Raw genomic sequence first — 25,032 nt, 5'->3', positions numbered from 1 at the left:
TTAAGGGAAGAAAAGGAAAAGAAGAAGCTGCAGAGAGTCTAAGTTACTGGGACAAGGCTACCAAGAAGATATTTAAGATGGACTGGATACCAGGGGTTGACATTTATAAGTCCCATGTTCAGGCTACCATTTTAAATGAGAAAAAGTCTGGCAAAAGGCCATTTCTTTATGGGTAGATTTTAAAACGGTAGTGACTTTTCTTCCCAATAAGGAAAGCTAGTTATTGGAGAGAAGCCAGTTAAAATTATTTTATATTACTCCTACACTTCATATACTTTACATTCCAGTCAAATTGGGCCCTTTAAAATTTTCCAATCCCATCCTGTCCTTTCTGGTCCCTTTTACCATTGCTCATATGGTCCCCAATGCCTGAAATGAACTTTCCACCCATCTCTACCTACTGAAATCCTTCCCTCCCTTCAGGAGTCAGCTCTTCTATGCTCCTCACAGCTGAAATTGATCTCTTTATCAGCAAAGATCACATAATACTCTCAGTGGAAATCGTGTATGTCTGTGTGTCTGCGTTTGTGTCTGTGTCTTATCCCTTCTATTACTTTTGAGGGCAGAGACTCTTCTCATTTCATATTCTTTTACAAATGCCTTGCAGGTAAAAAGAGAGGGCCAGTACCTAACAAAGCTTATCAGGGTACTTCCAAAAGAAATTCTAGCTCCCAACAGGCTCCAATAGGCAAAGATTGGCCCCTATCTGCAAAAATCCCATCATCTTTCCTGATTACAAGCTACTTTGTGTGCTTGAACCACTTCTGGGTTTCAAAGGAACACAGTGGCTTAGGGATGGAACATTCTTAAGGATCACTAAGCTTTTTTTAGGAGAAGCTTGAGTGGCACACACAACCTTTTTCCATTGCTGTAAATCCCTTCCTTTCTGTCTTTGACTTCTTTTGCTGCCAAAAGGACATTAAGTAGAAAACTCACATTCAGCATAGCGATCTATTCACACAGACACATTACAGGCAGTAAGTAAGGCATGAATGGCAGCATTTTCCTCCTCAATAAGAATCTAAGGACAAAGAAGCTTAACATTTGAACTTAACTCAAATTTTTTAAGAGGCTTTTCTCACAGACTTGGAACACTGTTGCATTAGTTCCAGAATTCCTTATTCTGACACATTCCTGTATTTTTCTCTAACTGATCCTTCTAAAATACTATCCCAGGAACTCAAGTTATTACACATAGCTCTTGTCTCCTACAAAGAAACTTGAACACATTTTAATTTTTTTGTTACTTTTATTTTTTAGTCTTCATCCTGACAAATATCTGTCTAAAATGGGAGATTTCCCAATACTATGTTCCACTCCCACTCTACCCCCATTCTACAGCAAAAATCAATAGACATTTCCTGGGAGTGGAGGCCTTAAAGGACAGCAAAGCAGCTACTGGAAACACTGTTTGCCCTTGGCAGTCACCTCTGTTCTGTTCTACCCCTACAACTTTTCTTGCTACAATGTTTAATACTGCTCAATGTCAAATTGTTTTCTTCTTAACCCCCTGAGCTCTTTCTTCCAAAGACACTCTGAAAAGTTATATATACTATTCCTATAAAAGATGTGGGCAGAGAAAATACCACTCAACATATTTTGCAGCATAAGTGTGGATTATAAATAGAGAGTTAAAAGTGAGTCAAAAATACTAAAACCCTGAAATATCAAATTTACCCCAACTGTAACATATAAAACACCTTCCTCAATTTCTTATCACTGAAAGGCTTACCCAGCTCTGGGGTGTACACACGTAGCAACATCGTCCCACAAATGGCCTCTTCCTGCTCATTAATGTTTCTTTCCACTTTAAAGTTGCCGATCGGAAGACACTGGGTCTGAAACCACAATCTCCCTAGTAAAAATTAAGAGAAAAGGGTCTAAATAGCAGAAAAGTACATACCCCCCTTTGAATTCTAAAATTTTGTAATCAAATGTAAAAAAAAAACCCTAAGCAACCTATGCATTCATTTACTTTGGCATAGGCACAAATTTTTAATTTATTAAACTATAGTTACATTGCCAGTGGCACAACCAGTATGATAATTTTGCTCTTCTGCCATAACCCATTTTCATTTCAATTTTTGTATGGTCACTGTTTGCCTGATTACTGAAATTAATCTTATGCTTCATTGGGGGGGGAGGGCAGAAGGGGATGGCATAGCAATAAAGTTTAAACTTACCCATTCTTCACCTGAGTGTTTACATCTATTGACACTGTATTCTGAAGAATTTGACAGGTAAGAAACATCTATCGTACCAAGGGACATCGTGGACTCATCCATGACACCAACTTAAAATCCCAAATCATGTGCTATATAAAATAAAATTATGTATGAGTGAGATATTTTCAATATCTTAGTAAAACGCTGACTTGCAAATTATATATATGTGTATATACATACATACATATATGTATGTATGTATTATATACATATATGTGCATATATGTATGTGTGTATGCCTATATACACATATGTGTATGTGTACATGTGTATACATGTGTGTATATGTATTGTACACATGTGTATATGCATGTGTACATATGTATACATATACATACATGAAATTTACATTTATATATTTATATGTGTATGGTGTTTACATTATAGATTTATATATGTATGCACATATGTGGTATGTGTGTATGTATATATGATCTCAAGTACATTACTAAGTCAAAAGAATTCAATAATGTACTGCAACCAAAAATAACGTCCTATGTATGATTAGCATACATTAAAAATAGATGAATATATTTACAATTCAGGGTACTCTAAACTTTCCTATATTCACTTAACTATATAAATAATGGTTCATTTCAAGATGAATCAATGTTTTCCTTAAAGAAAAAGCTAGTAAATTATGGATACTTAAGTTCATAAAGCAAATCTTACATCACTACTTTAAGGAGCCATGATTTCAGTAATGAAGATTACAACTCCCTTATTTTCATTGAGTTATTGTGGCAAAAATAAAGAAAAATAAAACATTTTTTAAAAAAGTCTAAAGAACCTGATAAGGAAACTCAAGAGAGCTTGAAAGTTAACCTCTCAACTTAGTTGACTATAACCTCCAATTGAGTTGTTACAGTAACTGAAACAGTCATTGTGCTAATGTATCTTTCAAAATCTACCCAAACCAAACATACCACTACCACTATTAAACTGAAGGTTGTGATTATAATGATCAAACCTGACCCTGAAGAAGAAATAAGAAAACATACCCACCTCCCTTCTTTACGGAACTTTTTTCCTCCTCCTTATCCTTTGTTGAGATTGATATCTGGGGAGAGGACAGATAATAATTTAGAAATAAAGATAATAACCAATATTAGTTTGATTTCCTAGCCAAAAATACGGTATTTTTAAAACATCTCAAGTTTAACTTCACAGATTTCACGAAGTCAGAGAAAGAAGGAACCTCTAAGGTCTAGTCATTTAGGTTATAAATGACCTTGTCTACAACATCACCAACAAGTGTTCACAGACTTCACTGGTAAGACAGTTCAGTGAGGCAAGCCATTCCACTTTTGGACAGTTATGACTACTAAGATGTTTTTTTTTCCTTATGTCAGCAGAAATGTACCTTTCTGAAACATCTACCCAATGTTCCTACTTTTATCCTTCGGGGCCAAACAGAAGAAGTTTAATCTCTTTTACATGACAATTCTTCAAATACTTGAACTGTTTCTTAACTCTTCTATTCTCAAAGATAAACATTTCCAATTCCTTCTATCAATTCTGATATGGCATGATTTTTACACTATCTTGGTCACCTCTTTACATCTTTAAGATGCAGACCCCAAAACTAAACACAATTGATCTTCACTCACTTTCTCCCTTTCCAATAAGCAATTATATTCAGAAGGCTCTACCATTAGAGTTTCTTATAGGACACACGGCAAGAGAGGAAGTACAGCAACATACACACAAGATATAAAAACTTCCTAATTTATTCTGTGCTAACTCTTAAATCAGTCATTTTAGTATAGTTCGATTTAATACTTTTTTTAAATTCTACATCACAACGCCCACAGTAATTACTGCCACTTAGTTAAGACTTAGACCGAGGCATTTATCTAAAATAGTCTGACAGTCATCACCCTTAATCCAATAATACTTATGTTCTTAAGTACTTACAGTAACTATAACAATCTAATAGGAAAGGATATAAGAGTAAAAATACACATCAGGTTTTAAAGTTCCTCTATAAATAAAAGCTCAGCATTTGTTTATCAGTTTTTGGTTTGAGTATTCCCATATAATAGTGATAACAGGATGCCAGGAAAAACTAATTTGGTCTACTGAAGTTTACAGAACTAAATTGCAAGGGTGATGGAGAAGAAGTCCAAGGAGAAGGCCAGGATGTGAAAGATTTTTTGCCCAAGAGGAATGCAACGTCTTCCTGCTCCCAACTTCACACATAGGAAAGATCCCAGTTGGACTTCCTTCTAGCTGTCGCTGCCTGCCTGAAAGTATTAACTAGTGGGAGGGAAAAACCTTGCAATACCTGCTCTCTAAACAGGAGTTGGCACGGAATTAGGCATGTGTGCCTTCTGTTCTCACAATTCTTCAATACTTATTTCAACACTAGCTTCGAAGAGGGCATGGAGAGTCCCTTTTCTTTTCACCATCAACCTCCACACACACCCCTACATTTTTTTTTCCTGCATCACTAAGGGAGCGAGGTGAAGAGCTTAGAGAAGTTTCACTGCAATTCCTATAGGGAGGTTAAAAAAAAAAACACCCAACCCGTTTAGATCCTTTTCATCCAAAGGGAAGATGTGAGGCTTGTCCTCATTAAGAGATAATGGGGATTTGTCTCCCTCTCTTGACCCTTGAGGAATTCAGACCCCAGCTTTCTCTTCTGAAGAGGACCTCTCTGTGGATGGGGCAGAACAACACAGTGGCAGGCGCCACTGAACTTGGGATCCCCATGGGGCTGAGTCAGAGCTTCTGCACAATGCCCGTCTCCTTGAGCACAGGCACAACCCACCTTCCACGTGCCACTAGGGGTGACACGGGTCTAAGGCACCGTTCCCCTCCCCCGACCGAGTGCCCCGGGGGTGACACAAGTCAAAGGCACAGCCTCACACGTGCCCCTTGGGGAGGGAAAGGAAGGGCAGCAGAGCCAGAGCCCAGGGCATACACCAACAAGCCGCAGAAGAATGACCGCAGCTCTCACAGGTTGGCGAGGGCCCCGCCCGGGGGAACAGGAGGGAGGAGGGCAGAGAAAGACAAAGGAGCCCCGATCCCCAAGCCACAGCGCCGCAGCCAACGTGCGGCCAGCCCGGACCCCGCTGAGCTCCTCCTCCCGCAGACACCCACCAGCAGCGCCGGGCCGGGCCTCGCCTCGCTGCCCGGCGCCGGCTCCGGCTCCGGCTGCCGCTAGGGCTCCGGCTCCAGCTGTGGCTGCAGCTGCGCGCGCGCTCTCTCCCTCTCTGTCTCTCTGTCCCACTCTAGTGTCGGCCGCCGCAGCCGCCGCCGCCGCCGCCGCCGCCGCCGCAGTGGCGGGGGCACTAGATGCGGCGTCGCGCCCTGATGACGTCACGAAGCCGAGCTCGCCGCGAGAGACCTGCCGACTGCTGGGGAGAGGGGGCGGGGCCAAAGGCAGGGCGGCCCGGGCTATGGGGGGAGTGTGCGCTCTGGCGCGCCGCTATTGGGGGGCGACTGCTCCCAAGCTCCGCCCCCAGCACGTGCTCGTCTGCGCCTCAGGGGAAAGCTGTCCCAGTGAAGAAGGACTGAAATGACTGAATAGAGAGACCCCAGTGAAGCGAGGCCCCACTTCTGTGATTTTCCTTTGATGCTCTTCCTGTTTGAATCAGTCATTTCTGTCCTGTCCGACTCTTCATGACCCCATTGGGGTATTCTTGACAAAGATACTGGAGTGGTTTGTCATTTCCTTCTCCAGCTCATTTTACAGATGAGGAAACTGAGGCAAAGTTAAGTGACTTGCCCACGGTCACACAGCTCATAAGTGTGTGAGGCCGGATTTGAACTCAAGAAGATAAGTCTTGACTCCAGGCCTGGCACTCTATGCACTGCACCACCTAGCTGTCCTAAATAGACTCCATAGCAGCTTATAATTCTTCTTTTTTATACCTGATCCCACCTGCTTGCCTTTTATTTTCAGGTTGATGTAGGATGATACAATTGCCCTGACTTTAATATCGGGGAGGTAAGTCCATTAAATCCCTCTAAGAGAACTGACTCTGGAGACTAAACCAGCAGGCAAAAACTATTAATTATGTCTATCAGATACTAAGAAATAGGTAATAAAATCTAGACCTTGCATTCACAGTGGTTACAACCTAGCAGAAGGAAACTTTCACACATACAAATATACATTACTATACAATGAAAGCACAGAAACCATACAATAAATATAGTACAGAGAAAAAGGAAATAAGAGGGTGAGACACATATACTGCTATGTGGATATTACTCTGTTAGGCATAGGCCTTAGAACTCTGATTTTAGGAGTACAGAGAACTAGTAACATAGGTCTGCAACTTCCTCCCAATTTGTAGTTTTTAGCTGCCTAAATTACTGAGAAGTTAAGCTGTTTGCCCTGCGGTCACTCAGTATGTGTCAGAGGAAAGACTTGAATCCACTTCTTCTGGGGTTCCAGAACAACTTTCTATCCACTAGGATACACTACCTCTCAAGATACCTTTTTACCTAGGTGAAAAGAAAAAAGGACCACGGCTCAGATACAAGTCTTCTGTTGTTCCTGGCCTTGTAGCATCCTACTTAGACCTGGGACTTGCAAAGCTACCAAGGATTATCTTGGGCTATGCTTTGCCTCCCAGTCTAGCTCCCTAGTCCTAATCAGCAGTCTGGGGCTTAAAGTTTACATTATTACCTCCTAGAAGGCTGGAGTCCAGAAAAACAACTGGCATTAGTGAATCCTGTGGCTTCAGGTTAGGATCTCTCTTACTGCCACATAAAGTGACTGTGGGGAGGTACTTCCAGCTGAGTCGCAATCATCTCTAAATGGATCAATGCCTCCATACTCCATTATAGTTTGTGATGAAGAAGAATAGTGAAATTGGGGAGGGGGTGGAGAAACATTCCTGTCTCACTCAGTTGGAGTAACAGTGTTTTAATATGGTTGAATCATAGTAAAAGACATTATAGGACACCTATAAGAACTGCAGTTGTGTAACAATGATGGTGATGGTGTAAGTCCCATTGTAGTCATCTGGCTGGAAATGGGGAGAGTAGAGAGCCTCTCTCTCAACCCAGATCAGAATTACAGATTGCTAGAACTAGCAGGGACATTAGAAACATCTCACCTAACCCTGCCAGCTACATTCTTTGGATTCAACTCCATTATCATCATGTTCCCTCAAGGGGCACTCTCTCCCTCCACACCGTATCCAGCTTCATTTTGTGTTCTGTCTTCTTCTGTTAGATTGCAAGCTCCTTGAGAGTAGAGACTGTCTTTTTCTTATTTGTATCCCCAGCACTTAGCACAATACCTAGCACCTAGTGAGTACTTTATAAATGTTTCTTGAACTAGAAGTTAGGAAGACATGAGTTCAAATCTCAAATCAGACATTTACTATCTATTGACCTTGGACAAGTCATTTAACTCATCTCAGCTTCAATTTCTTTATTTGTAAAATGAAGATAATAATAGCACCTACTTCACAGAATTGTTACAAGGATCAAATGAGCAAACATGTACACTGCTTTGCAAACCTAAAAGCACTATATAAATACTAGCTATTATTATTATTACAATTAGTCCAACCTCTTTACTTTACAGGAGAAGAAACTGAAGTCAGCCTATAGAAAAGTGACCTGCCCATCATCATAGGGCTAATTATGTCTACATTATCCCCACAATAAAGGGGCAATATCTCATAGTCTATGATTCAAGCTATTATAATTCAGGATTCTAAGTAGAAGAGTAGATCAACAGTATATTTAAAAAGAGGGAGGGGAAGTCCCCAGCAATGGGCTGTCTGGATGGTGGCAGTCAATGATTCTAGTCCAGACATCCAGTAAATCAAAAGCAGGAAAGACTGGTAGCTAGTAGAGAATGAATCCCTCTGATTGGTGTTTACTGTCAGAGAATTATAGAAAAGAATAGAAAACACCCTAGAGATTTAATCTAACTCTCATTTAATACAACTGATTAAGTAGCTGTTTGACTGAAAATAAATTTATCAGTTTAGAAAACCAGAAGAAATTCCTTTAGAAAAACATCAAAGGATGATTGTAGAAATACTGAGGGCAATAGTCATTAGGAGATGGTACAGAAGGAAATATAAGGGGCTTGTATTTTGCCAAAAAAAAAAAAACCTGTGACTGGTTGTAATACTAACAGAGTGTTCCTATCAAAATGAATGTGCTGACTTATATAATAGTAGAATCTGCCTGTCAGAATTCAGAATCTGTTTTAGAGAAAAAATAACTCTTACTCCACCTGCAATCCAGGTGATTGAAGAAATAGAATACTCTAAAATGCTTAACCAAGGAAAATTAGATCCAGCCTCTGAGCCCAAGAGAAATATGTCTCTGAAATAAAATATAACTCTCCCAATAATTTATCACAATGGACAGATTCTATTGCTGTGTATATGTGTAATGTTTTATCCTTGTTAACTCCAGGTTTTAAACAGAATCAAACCATGGTAGTAGCCTGAGTTTCCCATGACCACTGATTGTCAGAGCCCTATGTGGTCTTTGATAAGACTCACCCAAGAAAATAAGGAAACATTCAGCAAGTGTTATCAAGGTTGTCACTGTTACTGACCTTGTGATACAGAATCATCCTCATCTAATGCATGCTAAGACCAGGAAGTTTACAACACAGACCAATGCATAAAACTTACCCCAAGAACTCACTGAACATAGAGAATTCCAAACCCAGATAGAACTACAAGAAAATCACATGGATAGCTAGACACCACAGAATTTCACCTGCAACAAGTTTTCACCTAAATCTCTTACTCTCTCCCCTTCTAAAAATTCACAGCTCAGTCACCTCAGTAAAATGGAATGGCCTAGGAACACCAACCCAAAGGTCTCAGCTATTGCTACATGCATATGCTATAATTGAATGGCTTTCCCATAAGTAGGAAAGAGTTCAAGACTTTCCCCCAGTGCTACTAGCACCAGCTGCTGCTTTCCTTTACCCAAAGGTCCACTGCATCTCTAACTGTAATAATGTGAAGTCTTATTTTTCTTTGTCCCTTTGAACTAAAAGAACTAGAATCCTAGAGATATAGTACTGTAAGGATTATCAAAGGAGATCTAGTCCAATCCTAATCAAAGCATAAATCCTGACTACAACATATTTGACAAGTCAGCCTTTTCTTGAAGACTCCAATGGAAGGGAGCTCGCTACCTCCCAAAGAACCCTTTCCAGTATTTGACTCTAGTATTTGCCTTTTGTGATTATTAGAAAAGTCTTTTTGTTGAACCTAAATCCTCTCCCCTGTATCTCCAACCTCCCCCATGGGTTATAGTTGTTCACTCTGAGGGCAAGCAGAATAAAGAATAAATTGATCTCTTCTTCTGCATACCAAGCCTACAGGTATCTGAAAACAGCTATCCTGATCCACCACCACTCCCACCAAGTCTTCTTTATACAGGCTGAATATAACTGATTCCTTAAAATAACACTTGTATAATGTAGTTTAAAATCCCTGAGTAGTCCTGGGTACCCTCAATGCTGTTCCTTCCAATGTCTGGGCAACCAACCTTGTAGCACTAGGACCCACCCTCATGAAAAAGAGAAGAGCATTTTCAGGATGAGGATATTAAAGAAGAGGAGGATAATTGCATTGCCTTTAGTCAAGACTTTAATGATTTCAAAATATTTTAACATTTCGTTAATTAGGACTGATTGGGAATTATGTCAATCTGAATTAATAAACCCAAATTGTAGAATTTTAAAAGAAATTAAATGTCAGTTTCAAGTATAGAAATATTGAAATCAATTCAAATCAAGCTGTGACATAATAGGGTTCCTAATAGATTAAGAATGAGTCATTTGCAATTAGAATATCAAATTGTTTTGAAGTCAATGAGTGAGTGGTTTTCAGGTACTTTGTTTTTGTATTTTTTATTTTTTGGCTAGGCAATGGGGTTAAGTGACTTGCCCAGGGTCACATAGCTAGAGAGTGTTTTGTGTCTGAGGCCAGATTTGAACGCAGGCCCTCCTGAGTCCAGGACCGTGGTTTTCAGGTACTTTGAATCAAAAGTTGATTCTTGGGGCAGGTAGGTGGCACAATGGATAAAACACCAGTCCTGAAGTCAGGAAGACCTGAGTTCAAATCCAGCCTCAGACCAACCACTTGTTACTTACTAGCTGTGTGACCCTGGGCAAGTCACTTAATCCCAATTGCCAAAAAAAAAAGTTGATTCTCTTAAAAACTGAAAATTTTCTCCTTAAAAGCTTGTTTATATTTACTAATTTAAAGAAAAAATTATTTGCTAAGTGAAAGGGAACTTGAAGCCAATCCACAGTGATATGCCAATCGAATTCTGAAATTAATGGGATTCAATTAACATTATATATTGAATGTTACTCTTCCAAAGTATTGAAATATTTTGAAAAGACTTTGAGAGATCATTTCCCACATTTCATTGTAAGAAAAAAATATTCTTTCTTACTCTAAATTATTTGGAAAGTTCAAGAGTCTACAGATTAAGTTTGTGAATTAATCAGAAAGGATGTGTTCTGTATTACAGTGCATACTGTGGGTTCACTCAATAAATCATGAAGTAATATTTTCCTTTCCCCCTTTCTCTGGTGCCCTAGCTGTTTTCTTTAAAATATGTCCATGTGGGACAGCTAGGTGGATCAGTGGATAGAGCTTTGGCCTTGGAGTCAGGAGGACCTGAGTTCAAATCAGGCCTCAGACAGTTGGCACTTAGTAACCATGTGACCCTAGGCAAGTCACTTAACCCCAATTGCCTAGCCAAAAAAAAAAATACATGTTCTCACCTGCAAAATGGAAGTGGTAATAATTGTATAGTAATATATCCTGGCTGTTGTGAGATTTAAATGAAATAATGTGATCTAAAGCACTTAAGAATATATTAAGTACAACAAAAATATAAGATGTTAAGTATTATAAAAGTAACAGGTATAAATTTCAGAACCATAAGGTCAAATTCTTTTTGCAACATTCATTAGCCCTCTTTGAACATAGTAGGAGCCTTTGAAGCTTTTAGGTCAACAATACTATCAAAACTGGTGACGGGATTCTCAAATTATATCTGCCTTCAAGATCAATTATTTTGATTTGTAGAACATTAAAATATTCTTCCATATTTGCAACCTTTTGGGTATGCTCTGATTTTTGTTCTTCCATATCAACACCTTTGAGATTCATCTTTGCTTTTCCAAGTATTCACTGCTTTATTAAAGTTTTCCAATATCCTAAACTGGTTCATTTCTCTTTTTTTATTTCTTTGTCTTTTTAAATTCTACATTAAGCAATCTTATTTTCCACCTTATACGTTCCTTTAATTCTTCTCCCTAAGTTTCTCAACCATCCTGGGTGTTTATTTGGTAGTTCCATTCCTGTTTCTGGAGAGAAGGAGCTCTAATCCATTTACCTTCACTTTTTTTTTTAACCTTGTTAGCTCTACCTACTATAATGAAGTATTATGCCATTCTCCTGGAAATTTGTCCTCCTTTTCCTTTAGGCCCTTATCATATTATTAATCATGGTCGTAAGTCTTCTTGGCCTCTTATTTTTTTAAGCTCTTATTGTCAGCTTTTTTTCCTGAGAATTTTTCTCTTTTTATCTTCTTCTTTATTGTTCTTTCATGTTATTTTATGTGTTTCTTTCATGTGCAATGTTACTTGTTACTTAAAGAGTTCTTGCATAGATACTCTCTAGATAATATTTATCTATTCTATTTAGATCCACACTAATGGCTTAACTATTAGAATAAATAAGGTTTCTAATTTGCCTTATGACATAAAGGATAGTATCATATGTAAGTACTTGATACATTATTTTTCATGGCAGTGATAGACATTGCATTGTAACTACCTGCTGAACCAGTAGCCCCACTTTAATAAATAGCAACAAATCCTAATCAGGTTCAAAGTTAGCACAGTAGCATACTATCATCCCTCTACTCAAATTCTGCTGAATAGCTTTTATTCCAGAGAACAAAGAGCACTGGAAACTGACTATCTTAATTCAGTATTGGCTATATGACTTATCATGTCCACAGTCCAGACATATACAAAGAGACATAGTTAACAGCTATTTAAGGCAGTAGAGGACCAATTGGTCTTCTATTATTTAGAGAAGCTGAAGCAACTGACGTGCTGGACTTAAATCTACACGTAAGATTTCACAATAAAATATCTAGTGATTTGAAATAGTTCTAGGGTCAATAGATAAAATAAAGGGACATTTGAAATCTTAGTCTTTAGACTGGATGTGACTGTATCAATAAGATTACAAAGAGAAGCTCTTCTTTAAAAGAGGTCATTTAACTTGAAGTGATAGCTTTAGTGGGCTTTAATATCTCTCCAAGGCAGCTCAGTAGTACAATGGATGAGCACCAGGCCTGGAGTCAGGAAGCCTTGAGTTCAAATTAACCCTGAGATATTGTGTAACTATGGGTAAGTCACTTAGCCCTGTTTGCTTCAGTTTCCTTGTCTGTAAAATGAGCCCAAGAAGGAAATCTTCAGTATCTTTGCAAGAAAACTCTAAATGGTATCACAAAGGCTTGAAACAACTGAACAAATATCTCCCCAGATGTAGCATAGTGCCTAAGTACTTAATAAACTTTGTCAGATTGGATTGGCTGGTGCCTTTCAACCTGAGTCTTCCTTTATTAATTCAAGCCCCAGAAAAACAATTTCTGTCTCATATGTGGCAAATTACACCCTATAGTTGCTCTGCCAGTTACAGATATGCAAACAACCTCCCTTTGTTACCATCTCAATATTGACTTTAACTTGTTTATGGGACCAAGAAAATTTTAAAGCATGATTTAGAAGATGATCAAGTTTGGGTACTGCGCTTTTAATAATATCATGATTAGGGAGAGAAAGAGGCCCATTTGTGGGGGGTGGATTTTCAAAAAGCAATTAAGTGCTTTTCATTGGCCTTGTTTCTTTTATATTTTGAAGACTAGATAGGGTTTGTGCTCATGTATCACATAGGAAAAGGAAAAGTGTTGGAGACACTTGTATACTCAGCTCCATTAGAAAGGCTCCAGTTTTTATTAATTCTACCATGTGTGACTCATACCTGAACTTATATACCTTCAAAATAATAGCACTGATATCATATTATGTCTACAGAACACCAAAACAATAGTTCATTTTAGTGGGAAGAAAAGAAAACACATAGTAATCACATTAAATGTAAAATGTCAGGCAAGCAAACCAAACAATTGTTTTAATTCTCTTCTTTAGGTCATTGTTTTGACATCAAAAGGAGACAGCCTAACGCTATGAATCTCTTGTAAATTCAACAAAATGTTAAGTGCCCAGTGTATTCCTTATGACTACTACGTATTATCTAATCTGCCTTCACAGTATCTCCTACATTCTCCCATCTCTTTTCCTCTTCCCACCACTCTAATCAGAGGTACTCATTGCCACTCACATGGACTGTTGCAACAATCACTGCCTCTGCTCTTTTCAGGCTCCCAAACATCCATTATAAAGCTTTCAGGAAAATCTATTTTATGCATAAATTTAGTCGTGTAACTCCTATAGAAGCATATTTTTAAATCTTATTTTTCATTTCTCTAGAAATATTAAGAAATAATATTTTCACTAAAGTCCTTTCCAGATTCTTAGGGAAAGTCCCTTGGAAAAGAGGGTAATAGATTGAGGACAAAAAAAACCTTTCATTGAGTAAATTGATCAGAAGGTAATCTCTCTTATTCTACTGAAGGGATTAAACTAGAATCCCTACCCTGGGAATTATCCTCTTCAACTCTATTGGAAGCATTTCTAACCTCCTATTCAATTTGGATTTTCAATATAGATTCCTGGAAGGAATCCCCTTAGATTACTTGAGGGGAGTGAGCCTGGAGAAATGGGATAATGACATGGTTACTCAATTCTGGAATGTTAGCCTAGACTATGTTTTAAGACATCTTTTCCTTATTTGAGATTTCTGCAAATGTTAGCTTACATCTCCTTGGGACAGAGAGCCACATCAGAAAGCATGGGGTTCTATGCCAGTTTGGACATCTCTTCCTCCAAGCTAGAAATGGTTTAGATATAAGTTGACTCAATTTAAATAAAAAAATTATTTCTGATGTAAGAGACTAAATCTCAGACCACCATAGTAGTATTTTGTGGGGGGGTTTTCCTCAGATACTTCACTGCTCAGTAAATCTTATTTTGGCTCATTATTGTTTGCTTAGTAAAGTTCAGACTCCTCTGCCTAGCATTCAAGGCTCTCCATAAGCTGGGACCATGCTTCTTTTTCAGCCTTATTTCATATTACTCCCCTGCCCACACAGTATAGTCCAGGCAAACTAGAGTTATCTGTGTCCTCCAGAATCTACACTGCCTTCTCACCTGTCTCTTTGCTTTAGCTCAAACTATTTTTTCTTGGGGGGGGGGGGGTACAGGATGCTCTCCTACATCCTTGCAGTTCTTGAATTCATGGCCAGCCTTTAAATCCCAACCCAAATACCTTCTTGGTTTCTCCCAGTTGGTAATGATCTTCCCCCACGACATCACATAGCATTCTGTTTTGCAGCTCTCAAATGGACTTATTCAACATGGTATGTTTCAGTTTACTGTGTTTGTATTGCATCCCCTTCTAGACCTCATGATCCATGAGGGCAGGGACTATATGTTATCTAAAGTTTGTGCATCCTTTCCACTCCATTCTATGTACAATTAGTAGTTTTAAAATGTTTGATGATGTTGTTAAGAAGTATTGTTCTAGTGAATAAGAAACTGGCCCCAAAGCAGGGCCCCCATTTTCTGGAGGGTGGGGGGGGTGAAACAGGGGAGAAGTACACAAATCACTACAAAATGTAACAAAATATGATGTGCCATAAGAAAGGTATAAATAACAATTTAATCATTCATGTCTATATAGCTTTTAAAGATTTACAAAGTGTTTTCTCAACAACCCAGGGAGGTGGGTAATGTGAGTATTATTATCACTCTTGGTGAGAAAATAGAAACACAAAAAAATAAAATGACATCCTCAGGACCATATGGCTAGTTTTGGAGTCAGGACTTGAAGAAGAGATAATGAAAACCATTTCCCTCTTCAGTAGAAAGGTGGGGAGATGATGGGGACACAATGTTGCTATACTGTCGGAGGAGGTTTCCTTTCGAAGGATTTTTGTTAACTATTTTTCTTCGTTACAAAAAAAACACAATTCAATGGGAAGGATTTTATTAAGAAATGACATGTAAAAATAAAACCTTTTTCTAAAAAAAATAAATAACAAATCCTACACCCACCAAATGAGTATTTTGGTGATTTAGAAAAAAAGAGCACTGAGTCTGGGCTGAAGAGGCAGGAAAAGCTTCCTGGAGAACACAGATAATATTCTGGGTCTATTTTAATTGAATGGAAGAATTTTAAAGTGACTAGGCAGGAGACCACCTTCCCCCCATCCCCACTCCTACCATCCAAAAGGTAAAGTAGAAAGTCCTTTTAAATTAAAGATAATACTTTCAACTCCCTCGGGAAGCAGATGAAGCAACTGATCTCATGGAAATTCTGCTTTTAAAACCTGGTTAGGCAAACTTCTATGACTGGACTCTTCACACCTGTTCAATGGCCCCAAAGAATAAAAGCAATGCTAATGAAGAGAACTGAGCTGTGAATTCTGAGTGAAACTAGGGACAAAACCATTATCTGGTGGGCTTAGGTTGCTGGAAACTTATTAGCTCTCCTGGCCTGTTATAAGATTACAATAGCTGATTTTCCACTAAGTGCTAGCACAGTGTTAGTTCCCGTTGGAGATGGCAGATAAGGTAATATTTCAAAGAGATATTGCACTTGTTTGAATATCTTTCAGATGATTCAGGGGTCTGCATGAAGAAAAGCAGAGTGATGCGTTTGCATCAAATCCCAGCAGACAGGTGAGTGGGACATAACACAAGAGCTACCCCTCTGGCAAAGAATTCCTAAGCCACCTACTCATCTCCAATTTCCAGCAGTAGCAGATACCAAACATCAAGGAGAAAGGTTGGAAATCCACATAGCACAGATAATTTAATGAGGTCAAGGTCACTGACTCAATCCCTGAATCAAAGTTTGCTGAGCTGTTGAGCTGTCCTTCCTCGCCACAAATCCAACTCGAACCACTAATTTTCCCATTGCACAACAAGTGTCATTGATGAAAGAGTATGGCGGAATCAGTGTAAACCCATCCTCACTGCTAGAATACCAGGAATGAGTATCCTTTAATGCCTGCTGAGCTGTCTACGTATAAGCAGGCAATGAGCTATGGGGGCAGCAGAAAGGATGATGGACAGAAGATCTGAGTTCTGAACCTACTAATTGTGTGAACATAGGCAAATGTCTTCAGTGGTCCTGGGTGTCCTCTAAAATCAGAGAATTAGAGAAACATAAAATTTGAAAGTTTTGAGGAACCTTAGTGGCCATTTAGTGTAATCCATACCTGAAAAGAATCCCCAGTATAATCTGCCTGAAAAGTGGTCATCTACCTCTGAGTCAGTAGAGGAACCTACCACCCCTCCAGGTAGCCCATATTATTTTGAGACAGCTTTAATTGTTAGTTAAGGAGTCTAAATTTGCCTCTCTTCAATTTCTACCTAGAACTCTTAGTTCAGCCCTCTAAGTTCAAACAGAACAAGTCTAGCAGCCTTTCCATATGACAGCCTCTCAAATAATTGAACACAACATTCATGGTCACCTGAGTCTATCCTTTTCCATGCTAACCATACCCATTTCTTTTAAATAATTCTCATACAGTATGGATTCTAGGCCTTTCACTAACCTGGCTGCCCTCTCAATCTGATTATTCTCTGGTTTAAAACTATAGTACTCAGAACTGAGTACCTTACTCCAGATGTGGCCTGACCAGAACAGAATACAAGTAGACTATTACCTCCCTATTCCTTATATGTAAAATGGTTATGCTAATCAGCAAGGATGGATTTACATTCATCCATTTAAACTACCTACCTCACAGAGTAATTTTTGTGTAACCCTCCTGAGTCTGCTTCTCAGGCCTCCCTACTTTCTTTACAGGATCTGTTCAAAGTGGGCACCAAAAGGGGCTTCACTACTTTGGGATATCTCTGACTTTTCCACCATGCCCCAGGAAGATCATTGTTGGGAAAACCTCATCATGTTGCAAGATTCCCTCAGCCCTAGCACTCTACTTCATTACTGCCTCAGTCCATCAGATTAGAGGGTAGAGCCATGAACTCCAAAATCTCCATGTAAGAAGGGATCATAACTCAGAACATCTTGTTTCTCACCTGACTGCGTTATTTGGAACTACTCTGACCTTGCCACCTAGTCCCTGCTTCTGCCCCATCTGTGCTGCCCTATTTCCCCCTAAAGCTCCTTCTGTGCATTGTCTTCCCCCATTAGGTTGTACAATACCTAGCACATAGTAGATACTTAAAAATGGTTGATACAGTAGAAGCCTATATCAATCAAACACTCATACTCAAGAATGAACGTTCAAACTTAGCAAAATTCTCAAAGTTTGTAAGGTTTAATGAGCATGTCTCTGCCTTTCAGAAAAATGAGCAAAGTAAGAACCAATCTGTACACTTCAGTTTTAATTCAGTATAACAATAATTTTCTAGGTACCCATTATATGCAAAGCACATGTCAAATATGTCAGGGAGATAGTTCAAAGAATTATTACAAAGTATTAGTTACAGACCTGGATGGATTAGATAAGAAAGGAGAAATGAGAGAGAAATGTGCTTTTTGCTAGGAACTTAAATACTTATATTCTTGGCCTTTACTTACAATGATCCTTTAGACACTTGGTAAGAAAATTTAATTGAAGTAAGAGATTGCATTTCCTCTAATATTAACTTCATACTACGGTTGGAATGGGGGGAAAATATATCTATATTTTCATTAACCTCAGCAATTTAGCATTTCCTTCCATTACGAATTTTAAAAACTTTCTTAGAAGGGGTCTACAGCTTTCACTGAACTGCCAAAAGGGTACATGACACAAACTAAAGTTCCCCTGCTCTAGAGGGTCTCAGGACAGATTCACCTCTTGGGTAAACATCTGGTAGTACAGGGGTGGGGGGAAAACCCATAGAAAGAAGAATCAGAAAAGCTTGATTCTAGGCCTAATTCTCACGTGAACTATTTGACCCTGACCAAGTCACATCTTTTCCCTAGGCCTTAGTTTCTTTACCTATAATGTGATGGGGAATAGATGACCTCCAAAGCCCTTTTCAACCATATCATTCTACCTTTCCACAAGTCTATGATATAGCCAACAGTAAAAAGGATTTTGTTTCAAGATTTCACTATTTGAGTGAGTCCCAAAGAGCCAACATCAGAGGAAGGGATGTATTAAATTCCTCCCTAACCCATATCAAACCTCTAGCTGAAAGACTTCACTTTTTTTTTAATTAAGGATGTGAGATGAGAGTCTGAATTACTGGCTGCAGTCTAAAAAGTAAGACCTAAATCGCTGGTCTAATCTGGTACAGAAAACCTTATGCAAGCTCTTAGGGTAAGTGGATTAATCTGAAGTTGCACTCAGCAGTTCAACAATTCAAATGGTTTAAGAGATGGAATTTCAGCATTAAAGAAAAATATCCACTCCTCTGTTTCTAGGGTGATGTGGGGACTGGGCTCATAGTGAGCAAAGGGGGAGGCAGAGGACCCGAAACAAAGATGGAGTTTCTATCATGCTCTGCTGGACAGAAGCAATCTGGTTGGCACTAGTCTGGAGCATTTGGGGGCCTGCCATAGTGTCTGATCCTAGCTGTATGAGCCAGGGCTACTATGAGGAAATAAAATGGTTAATCTACTCTTTCTGCTCCAATTAGTAAGAATGAGGATTAGAAATTCTCCTTTCTCTAACAGCCCAGAAAAACCCAAAAGTTCTTAGTCAAGAATATTCAAATTTCTTTCACTGTTATTGACAAATATTCTCCTAGAGAACAGTCTCTCTATCTCACAGCTTTTAGTGGAAAGAGCACTGATTTTGTCATCGGAACTAGGCTAAGGTTCTGGTTCTGACTTTATAAGCTTTGTGACATTTGGGCAAGTCATTTAGCCTCTCTAGGCATCAGTTTCCTCATCTGTATAAGTGGTAGGATTAGTTGATTTCTATGGGTTTTTATAGTCCTCATGATTCTTTCCCCTCTTATATGTATTTTTCTTATTCTCAAATATAAACGGTTTTTTCTAGAAAGAAAAATGCTTTTAAAAGGTAGGAAATAAGCTATAGGGAGTGGGGGAGAGGGAAAAAGAACCAAGCTGAGAGTGAGGAAGTCTGGATTCTAATCATATAACTTGCCAATAATAAAATGAGTAAGTTAGCACTTCTCTGAGTCTCAGCTTCTAAGGGCCCTTCAAGTTCCAGCATTCTATAATTCTAAGATCATGTCAAGTAATGGAACTCCAGCAAAGAACTTGTAACAAGAAGCCTTACCAAATACTATTCCAGCTATAACATAGGACAAAAGCATTATATATGATTTCCCTAAGAGTAACCAAACTGGGGGGAAAGGGGGAAGTTTTGTAACACCTTTTAGATTGACTAACTTTTTATAGCAGCCATTCTCAAAGGTTCGAAATCATTTATTGACAAATATTGTGTTTGACCCTTTGGAAGGACACAAAGATGAATATGATATAGTCTCTGCCTCCAGGGAATATGGAAGAGGAAACATGTGCAAGTATGTCCCCTGGGCAGCTTGGGGCAGTGGGAAGAAAACTGGATTTGGAGTCAGAGGACCTACTTCTTATGTGAACCTAGACAAATTTAACATTTCTAGGTCTCACTGCTAGATGTATATCCCAAAGACATTTTTAAAAAAAGAGTGGAAAGAGGACCTATTATACCAAAATATTTATAGCAGATCTTTTTGTAGTGGCTAAGAACTGGAAAGTGAGGGGATGCCCATCAATTGGGGAGTGGCTAAACAAGCTGTGATGTATTATTGTGATGGAATAATATTGTGCTATAAGAAATGACAAGCAATATGATTTCAGAAAAATCTGGAAAGACTTATATGAACTGATGCAAAGTGAAGTTAGCAGAACAAGGAGAACATTGTACACAGTAACAGCAATATTGTACCATGAAGAACTGTGAATGATTTAGCTATTCTCAGCAATATAATGATTTAAGACAATCTCAAAAGACTCATGATACAGTATGATATCTGCCTCCAGAGAAAGACCTGATACTTTCTGAATACAGACTGAAGCATGCTATTTTTTCACTTTCTGTCATTATTTTTTTTATTCACATCTTCTTGTACCAAATGACTAATATGGAAATGTTTTACATGGTTGCACATGTATAAACTGTATTGGATTGCTTGCCATCTCAGAGAGGGGGAAGGGAAGGAAAGGAGGGAAAGGGAGTATTTGGAACTCAAAACTTTTTTTAAAAAAGCTTTAAAAATTGTTTTAACATGTAATTGGGGAAAAATAAAATATTATTTAAAACATCTTTAGATCTCTTCTTCTATAAAATGATGAGGTAGGACTAGATGGTCTCTGTTTCTTTCCAGCTCTGATTCTATCCTACTGTGATATGTTCCACAAACAAGACTCTACATAGCTCAGCTCCAAGCGTTTTCTCTGGCTAATTTTCATACTCTTTCTCCTCTGTTCTGACAACTAATCTGCCTGCCTTCCTTTCAGTCTCAACAAAGTTCTAAGAATAGGGAGCAGAATCATAACAAAAACGAAAAGAGATAACAGCAACCTGGAAGCTTTTCCTGGCTACCATCTTATAGAAGCTCCCTTTCAATACTGCAGATTCTACTAGTGAGCCAGAACAAAACTGTTGAGTCTGCAAAACTGTTCCATCATTTAAAAGAATTCATTCCCTTTGAATAATTCAATGAGAAACTGAAAAGATTAAAAATTAATAGGCATCATCATGGGAACATGTTTATGTGGCAGGAAATTGTTCTCTCCAAAATGGACACACACACTATGTCCTCATCATCATCTACAAGCATTTATAGAGCATCTTCTATGCATAAGGCCTTGTAGGGCTGCCCTCAAGGAGCTGACAGTCTATTTATCAAATATTTACTTGGGTATACAGTAATATCCGTTTCAGATTGAAGTCTATTATACAAATACCACCACAATAAAAACTTCCATGTAAATAAAACTTCCATGGCTACTTTATATGTGATAAGTTTGTATTTCTATCTATCCATCTATCTATCTGATTGAGGTATGACCTTCTGTGTAGAGCTCTTTACTTCACTTACCCCAGAGGGCTAATGTACTTTAAACCACGTACAAAAGAGGAATGAGCTGCCTCAGAAAGTAATAATAATATTCTAATAATAGCTAACATTTATCTAGCCCCAACAATATGCCAGTAACTGTGTTAAGTGTTTTACAAATATTATCTCATTTTTTTCCCCTCTCAACAACCCTGGGGGATAGGCACTAATATTATCTTCCTTTTACAGAACAGGAAAATGAGGTAAATGGAAGTTAAGTGATTTGTTGAAGGGCACACAGCTAATATGTCCTGAAGTTATCTTTGAACTTGGATCTTCCTGACTCCAGGCCTGGCACTCTATCCATTGTACCACCTAACTGTTCTTGTAGTAATGATTTCTCCACCACTTGGAGATCTATAAGAAAATGCTGAGACACCATTTGTGGGGGATGTTGTATATGGAGGATGGGGAATTCTTGTTCAGGTATGAGTTGAACTAGACGACCTCCAAGGTCCTTTCCAAGTCTGAGGTGCCATGAATCTTTACTTCTGAAAGGCTAAGATGCAGGATCTGATTGCTAATTTACTTGATTGCAGGAATTGTCTCATTTAGTCTTTTAATGTGCCTAACATAATGCTTTGCACAAAGTAGATGTTTTATGAATGGATGTGAATAAATGAATTGGATACATCTAACAAATTTAGTCATTTCTGTCAGTTCTGCTACATAACCCCAGGAGCATCTAGGGTTCCTGGACAATAACAGTTCTAGTATGGGGGAAGTACCATTTTAAAAGCCACAGTGATTTAAATGGCTGAATCTTTCATCAATACTATAGACTAGTTATAAATGGAATCGGTGGCCTGAGCTAACCCAAGATTGATCTTTACCTATAAAAATTATATGATGAACTATAAAAGACAATGGAATTAATAAGGGTACAGGTATGGACAGCTTTTATTTCAATTATTTCTGCTTTCTGAGGTAGATGACACTCTTCTAGATTTTCATGAATTCATTATAGAATTCACGAATTCGAAGGAAGCCCTTTTTGAGGGGCTGTGACACTTCCTGGTTTTGAACTGTCCAGCCCTGGCAGACTGACTTCTTCTCTCAATAATGGAGCAAGGATTTCCTAGGAAGGGATGTATATTGCATAGTGAGGAGGGAGCAGACCCTAGCCCTCTCTGAAATGGGTCACACAGCACTGAGCTGATGAAAGGCAGGATGTTGTTCCCAATTTTGGACCTCAATTAGCCTTGGTCTTATGACCTCTTGGAGGAGTTTCTGACCTAAATTAAGAAGTCTACAGCTTGTTGAATAATTTTAAACAATAGAATACTAGAACTGGAAGGGACCCTAAAAATCATCTAGTCTAACGCTATCACTTTATTTTATTTTTTTGGAGGCAGTCAGGATTAAGTGACTTGCCCAGGGTCACACAGTAAGCATCTGAGGCCAGATTCAAACTCAGGTCCTCCTAACTCCAGGGCTGATGCTCTATCCACCCCACAACCTAGCTGACCCCAACCCTATCACTTCAGAGAGGAGTAAACTAAAAGAGCAAAGAGGTCAGATGACACACAAATTTTCTAGTCAGGGAGAGAGGCAGGATTTGAACCCAGGTTTTCTGAGTCTAAGTCTGATGATCTTTCTACTAGACCATGAATGCTTCCCATCTGAAAAATATGGTTGAACCTGACAGTCTCTAAGGTAAGACAGAATAATAATTCCAATAAAATGTAAGTGGGCAGGATCTTTTTCTTCTGTTTCTCCAGGACTTCACACAGTTCTGATCATGAGTAATCTCAGACAGCTCAACGAGTTTGAAGGATGAAGCCTTTGTTGGCACTGGCAGTGAGCCTCTTGGTAAAGATAGATTCACTGAATCTCAGTTTGGGGGCAGGAGGTTGGTTGTGGCTTGCTATCCTCTAAATGTCAAGGTGAAGAAACTCAAAGAAGCATGGGTAAAAGATGAGTTAACTATGACTTTTTCTTCCTAAACTCACCAAATGCCTTGTCATTTAGTTAGTGAGCTGAATGAATGGATAAATGAGATTCTCATTTTTCCTACCTACCGTGTAGGAAAATCACAGCCAATGGAAGGAAATCAACAGGGAAAGATGCCCCTGCTGAGAAAGATTGGCACAAAGAAAAGAGAATTGGATTTGGAACCAGTGGTCCTATTCAAACCCTACCTATGCAACTTGCTACTTGTGTGACCTTGAGAAACTAAGCTAAACACTTAACCCCATTGCCTAGTCCAAAAGAAGAAAAAAAAAAGAAAAGAAAAGAGAAAGTAAGCTAAAGTAAAGTAAGCTGTCTATGAACTAAATAGTTTCTAAGGTTATTTCTAGATCTAAACCCATGATCCTTTGACAACAGTGTGACATGTTAGAGACATAAGAAGTGAAAGTCCTTTCCAACACCAGATCTATGATTCTGTTATGGCAAGGTTGAATTTATTATAGGCACCATCTCATGTGATGCAGTTAGATGGCACAGAGCATAGAATGCCAGACCAGGAGTCAGGAAGACTCCTCTTATTGAGTTCACAAATCCAGCCTCAGACACTTACTTGCTATGTGTCTGTGGGCAAGTCACTTAACCCTATTTGTCTCAGTTCCTCATCTGTAAAATGAGCTGGAGAAGGAAATGGCAAACCATTCCAGTATCTTTGCCAAAAAACAAAATGGGATCATGAAGAGTTGAACACGACTGAAAAATAACTAAACAACAAACCATCTCATGTGAGTACTATCTAAAGTTCCCATTCTCAGTTCTGGTTAACCAGATGGGAGTCTTAGGGACCTGTTTCTGTCCATGTGTGCCTCAAGGCTACAAGATGAGCATTTTGAGATTATGAAGTGTTTTCTTATTGTCTACAGAGTCAGAAAAGCTAATGACTCAGCGGATTATAAAAGAGAGTGACCAACGAAAATAAAGTGACTACAATGTCCATGCCCTTTGAACCAGAGACTCCATTACTGGGCTTATACCCCAAAGAAGCCATTGATAAGAAGAAAGTCCCCATATACACTTATTAACTGTATGACTTTTAAGCACATCACTTCATTGACCCTCCTGTCACACTCAACTTCCTCATTTGTAAAAAATAAGTTAATGATAGGAGTGGATTGTGATCTCTAAAGTCTAAACTCCTTGTACTTGTAATTCTGTCTGCTTCATACAGGTCTCTATCTTTGAAGCATGAACATCCACAGGCTTTTCTTTGCCATCCCTGTGTGCCTCTCTTGGTATTCATTCCAAAAATCCATCCAAACTTCATAGACATGCCCTTCAACTACTCACACCCACGCCAGGTTAATTAAAGTTCCATAGCACATACCAGCTAACTGAGGAATTCTTTTCATCTGAAACACCCCAGCTCCACAAACAGCCCTGAGAAAATGACTGCTGTTTTCTTTCAAATCCATCTTATTTTGGACAATCTCTATCTCTAAGCAGGGCTGTGGATTAAATTATGTGGAAACAGCATTTCAATAACCACTACACTTCAGCTCCACCAAAGGGCTCGTTCATGGCAAATCCGAAGCTCTGGAAGCAATCAGGCCTGGCAGAGGGGGAAAAATTATGCCTGCCTGCCGACTTGGGGTGAGCGTGGGGGATGCTGCTCCAGCAGCAGCAGAGCAATGATGAAGGATT

At 38.8% G+C, this 25,032-nt stretch overlaps 1 protein-coding gene across 3 annotated transcripts in view; it reads right to left on the bottom strand.

Annotated features, from left to right (window-relative positions):
* Positions 1-25,032, bottom strand: part of GPAM (glycerol-3-phosphate acyltransferase, mitochondrial) — a 69,970-nt gene that overhangs the window by 36,639 nt on the left and 8,299 nt on the right. For 2 of the 3 annotated variants that reach the window (XM_078151054.1, XM_020988016.2), the window contains exons 1-4: positions 5,331-5,486; positions 3,231-3,285; positions 2,184-2,314; positions 1,733-1,855 (exon numbers count right to left, since the gene is read on the bottom strand). In XM_078151054.1, coding sequence (XP_078007180.1) covers positions 1,733-1,855; positions 2,184-2,285 — 225 coding nt within the window. In that variant the 5' untranslated portion in view covers positions 2,286-2,314; positions 3,231-3,285; positions 5,331-5,486. Of the gene's footprint in view, positions 1-1,732; positions 1,856-2,183; positions 2,315-3,230; positions 3,286-5,330; positions 5,487-25,032 lie in introns of those variants that run through there. The other variant, XM_020988017.1, reaches the window with a different exon arrangement.

This window comes from Phascolarctos cinereus, unplaced genomic scaffold (assembly GCF_003287225.1).
Source record: "Phascolarctos cinereus isolate Bilbo 61053 unplaced genomic scaffold, phaCin_HiC Scaffold_3;HRSCAF=262, whole genome shotgun sequence".
Lineage (NCBI taxonomy): Eukaryota > Metazoa > Chordata > Mammalia > Diprotodontia > Phascolarctidae > Phascolarctos > Phascolarctos cinereus.
Note: the sequence above shows the minus strand (reverse complement) of the source record. Positions and strands in the feature narration are given on the sequence as shown.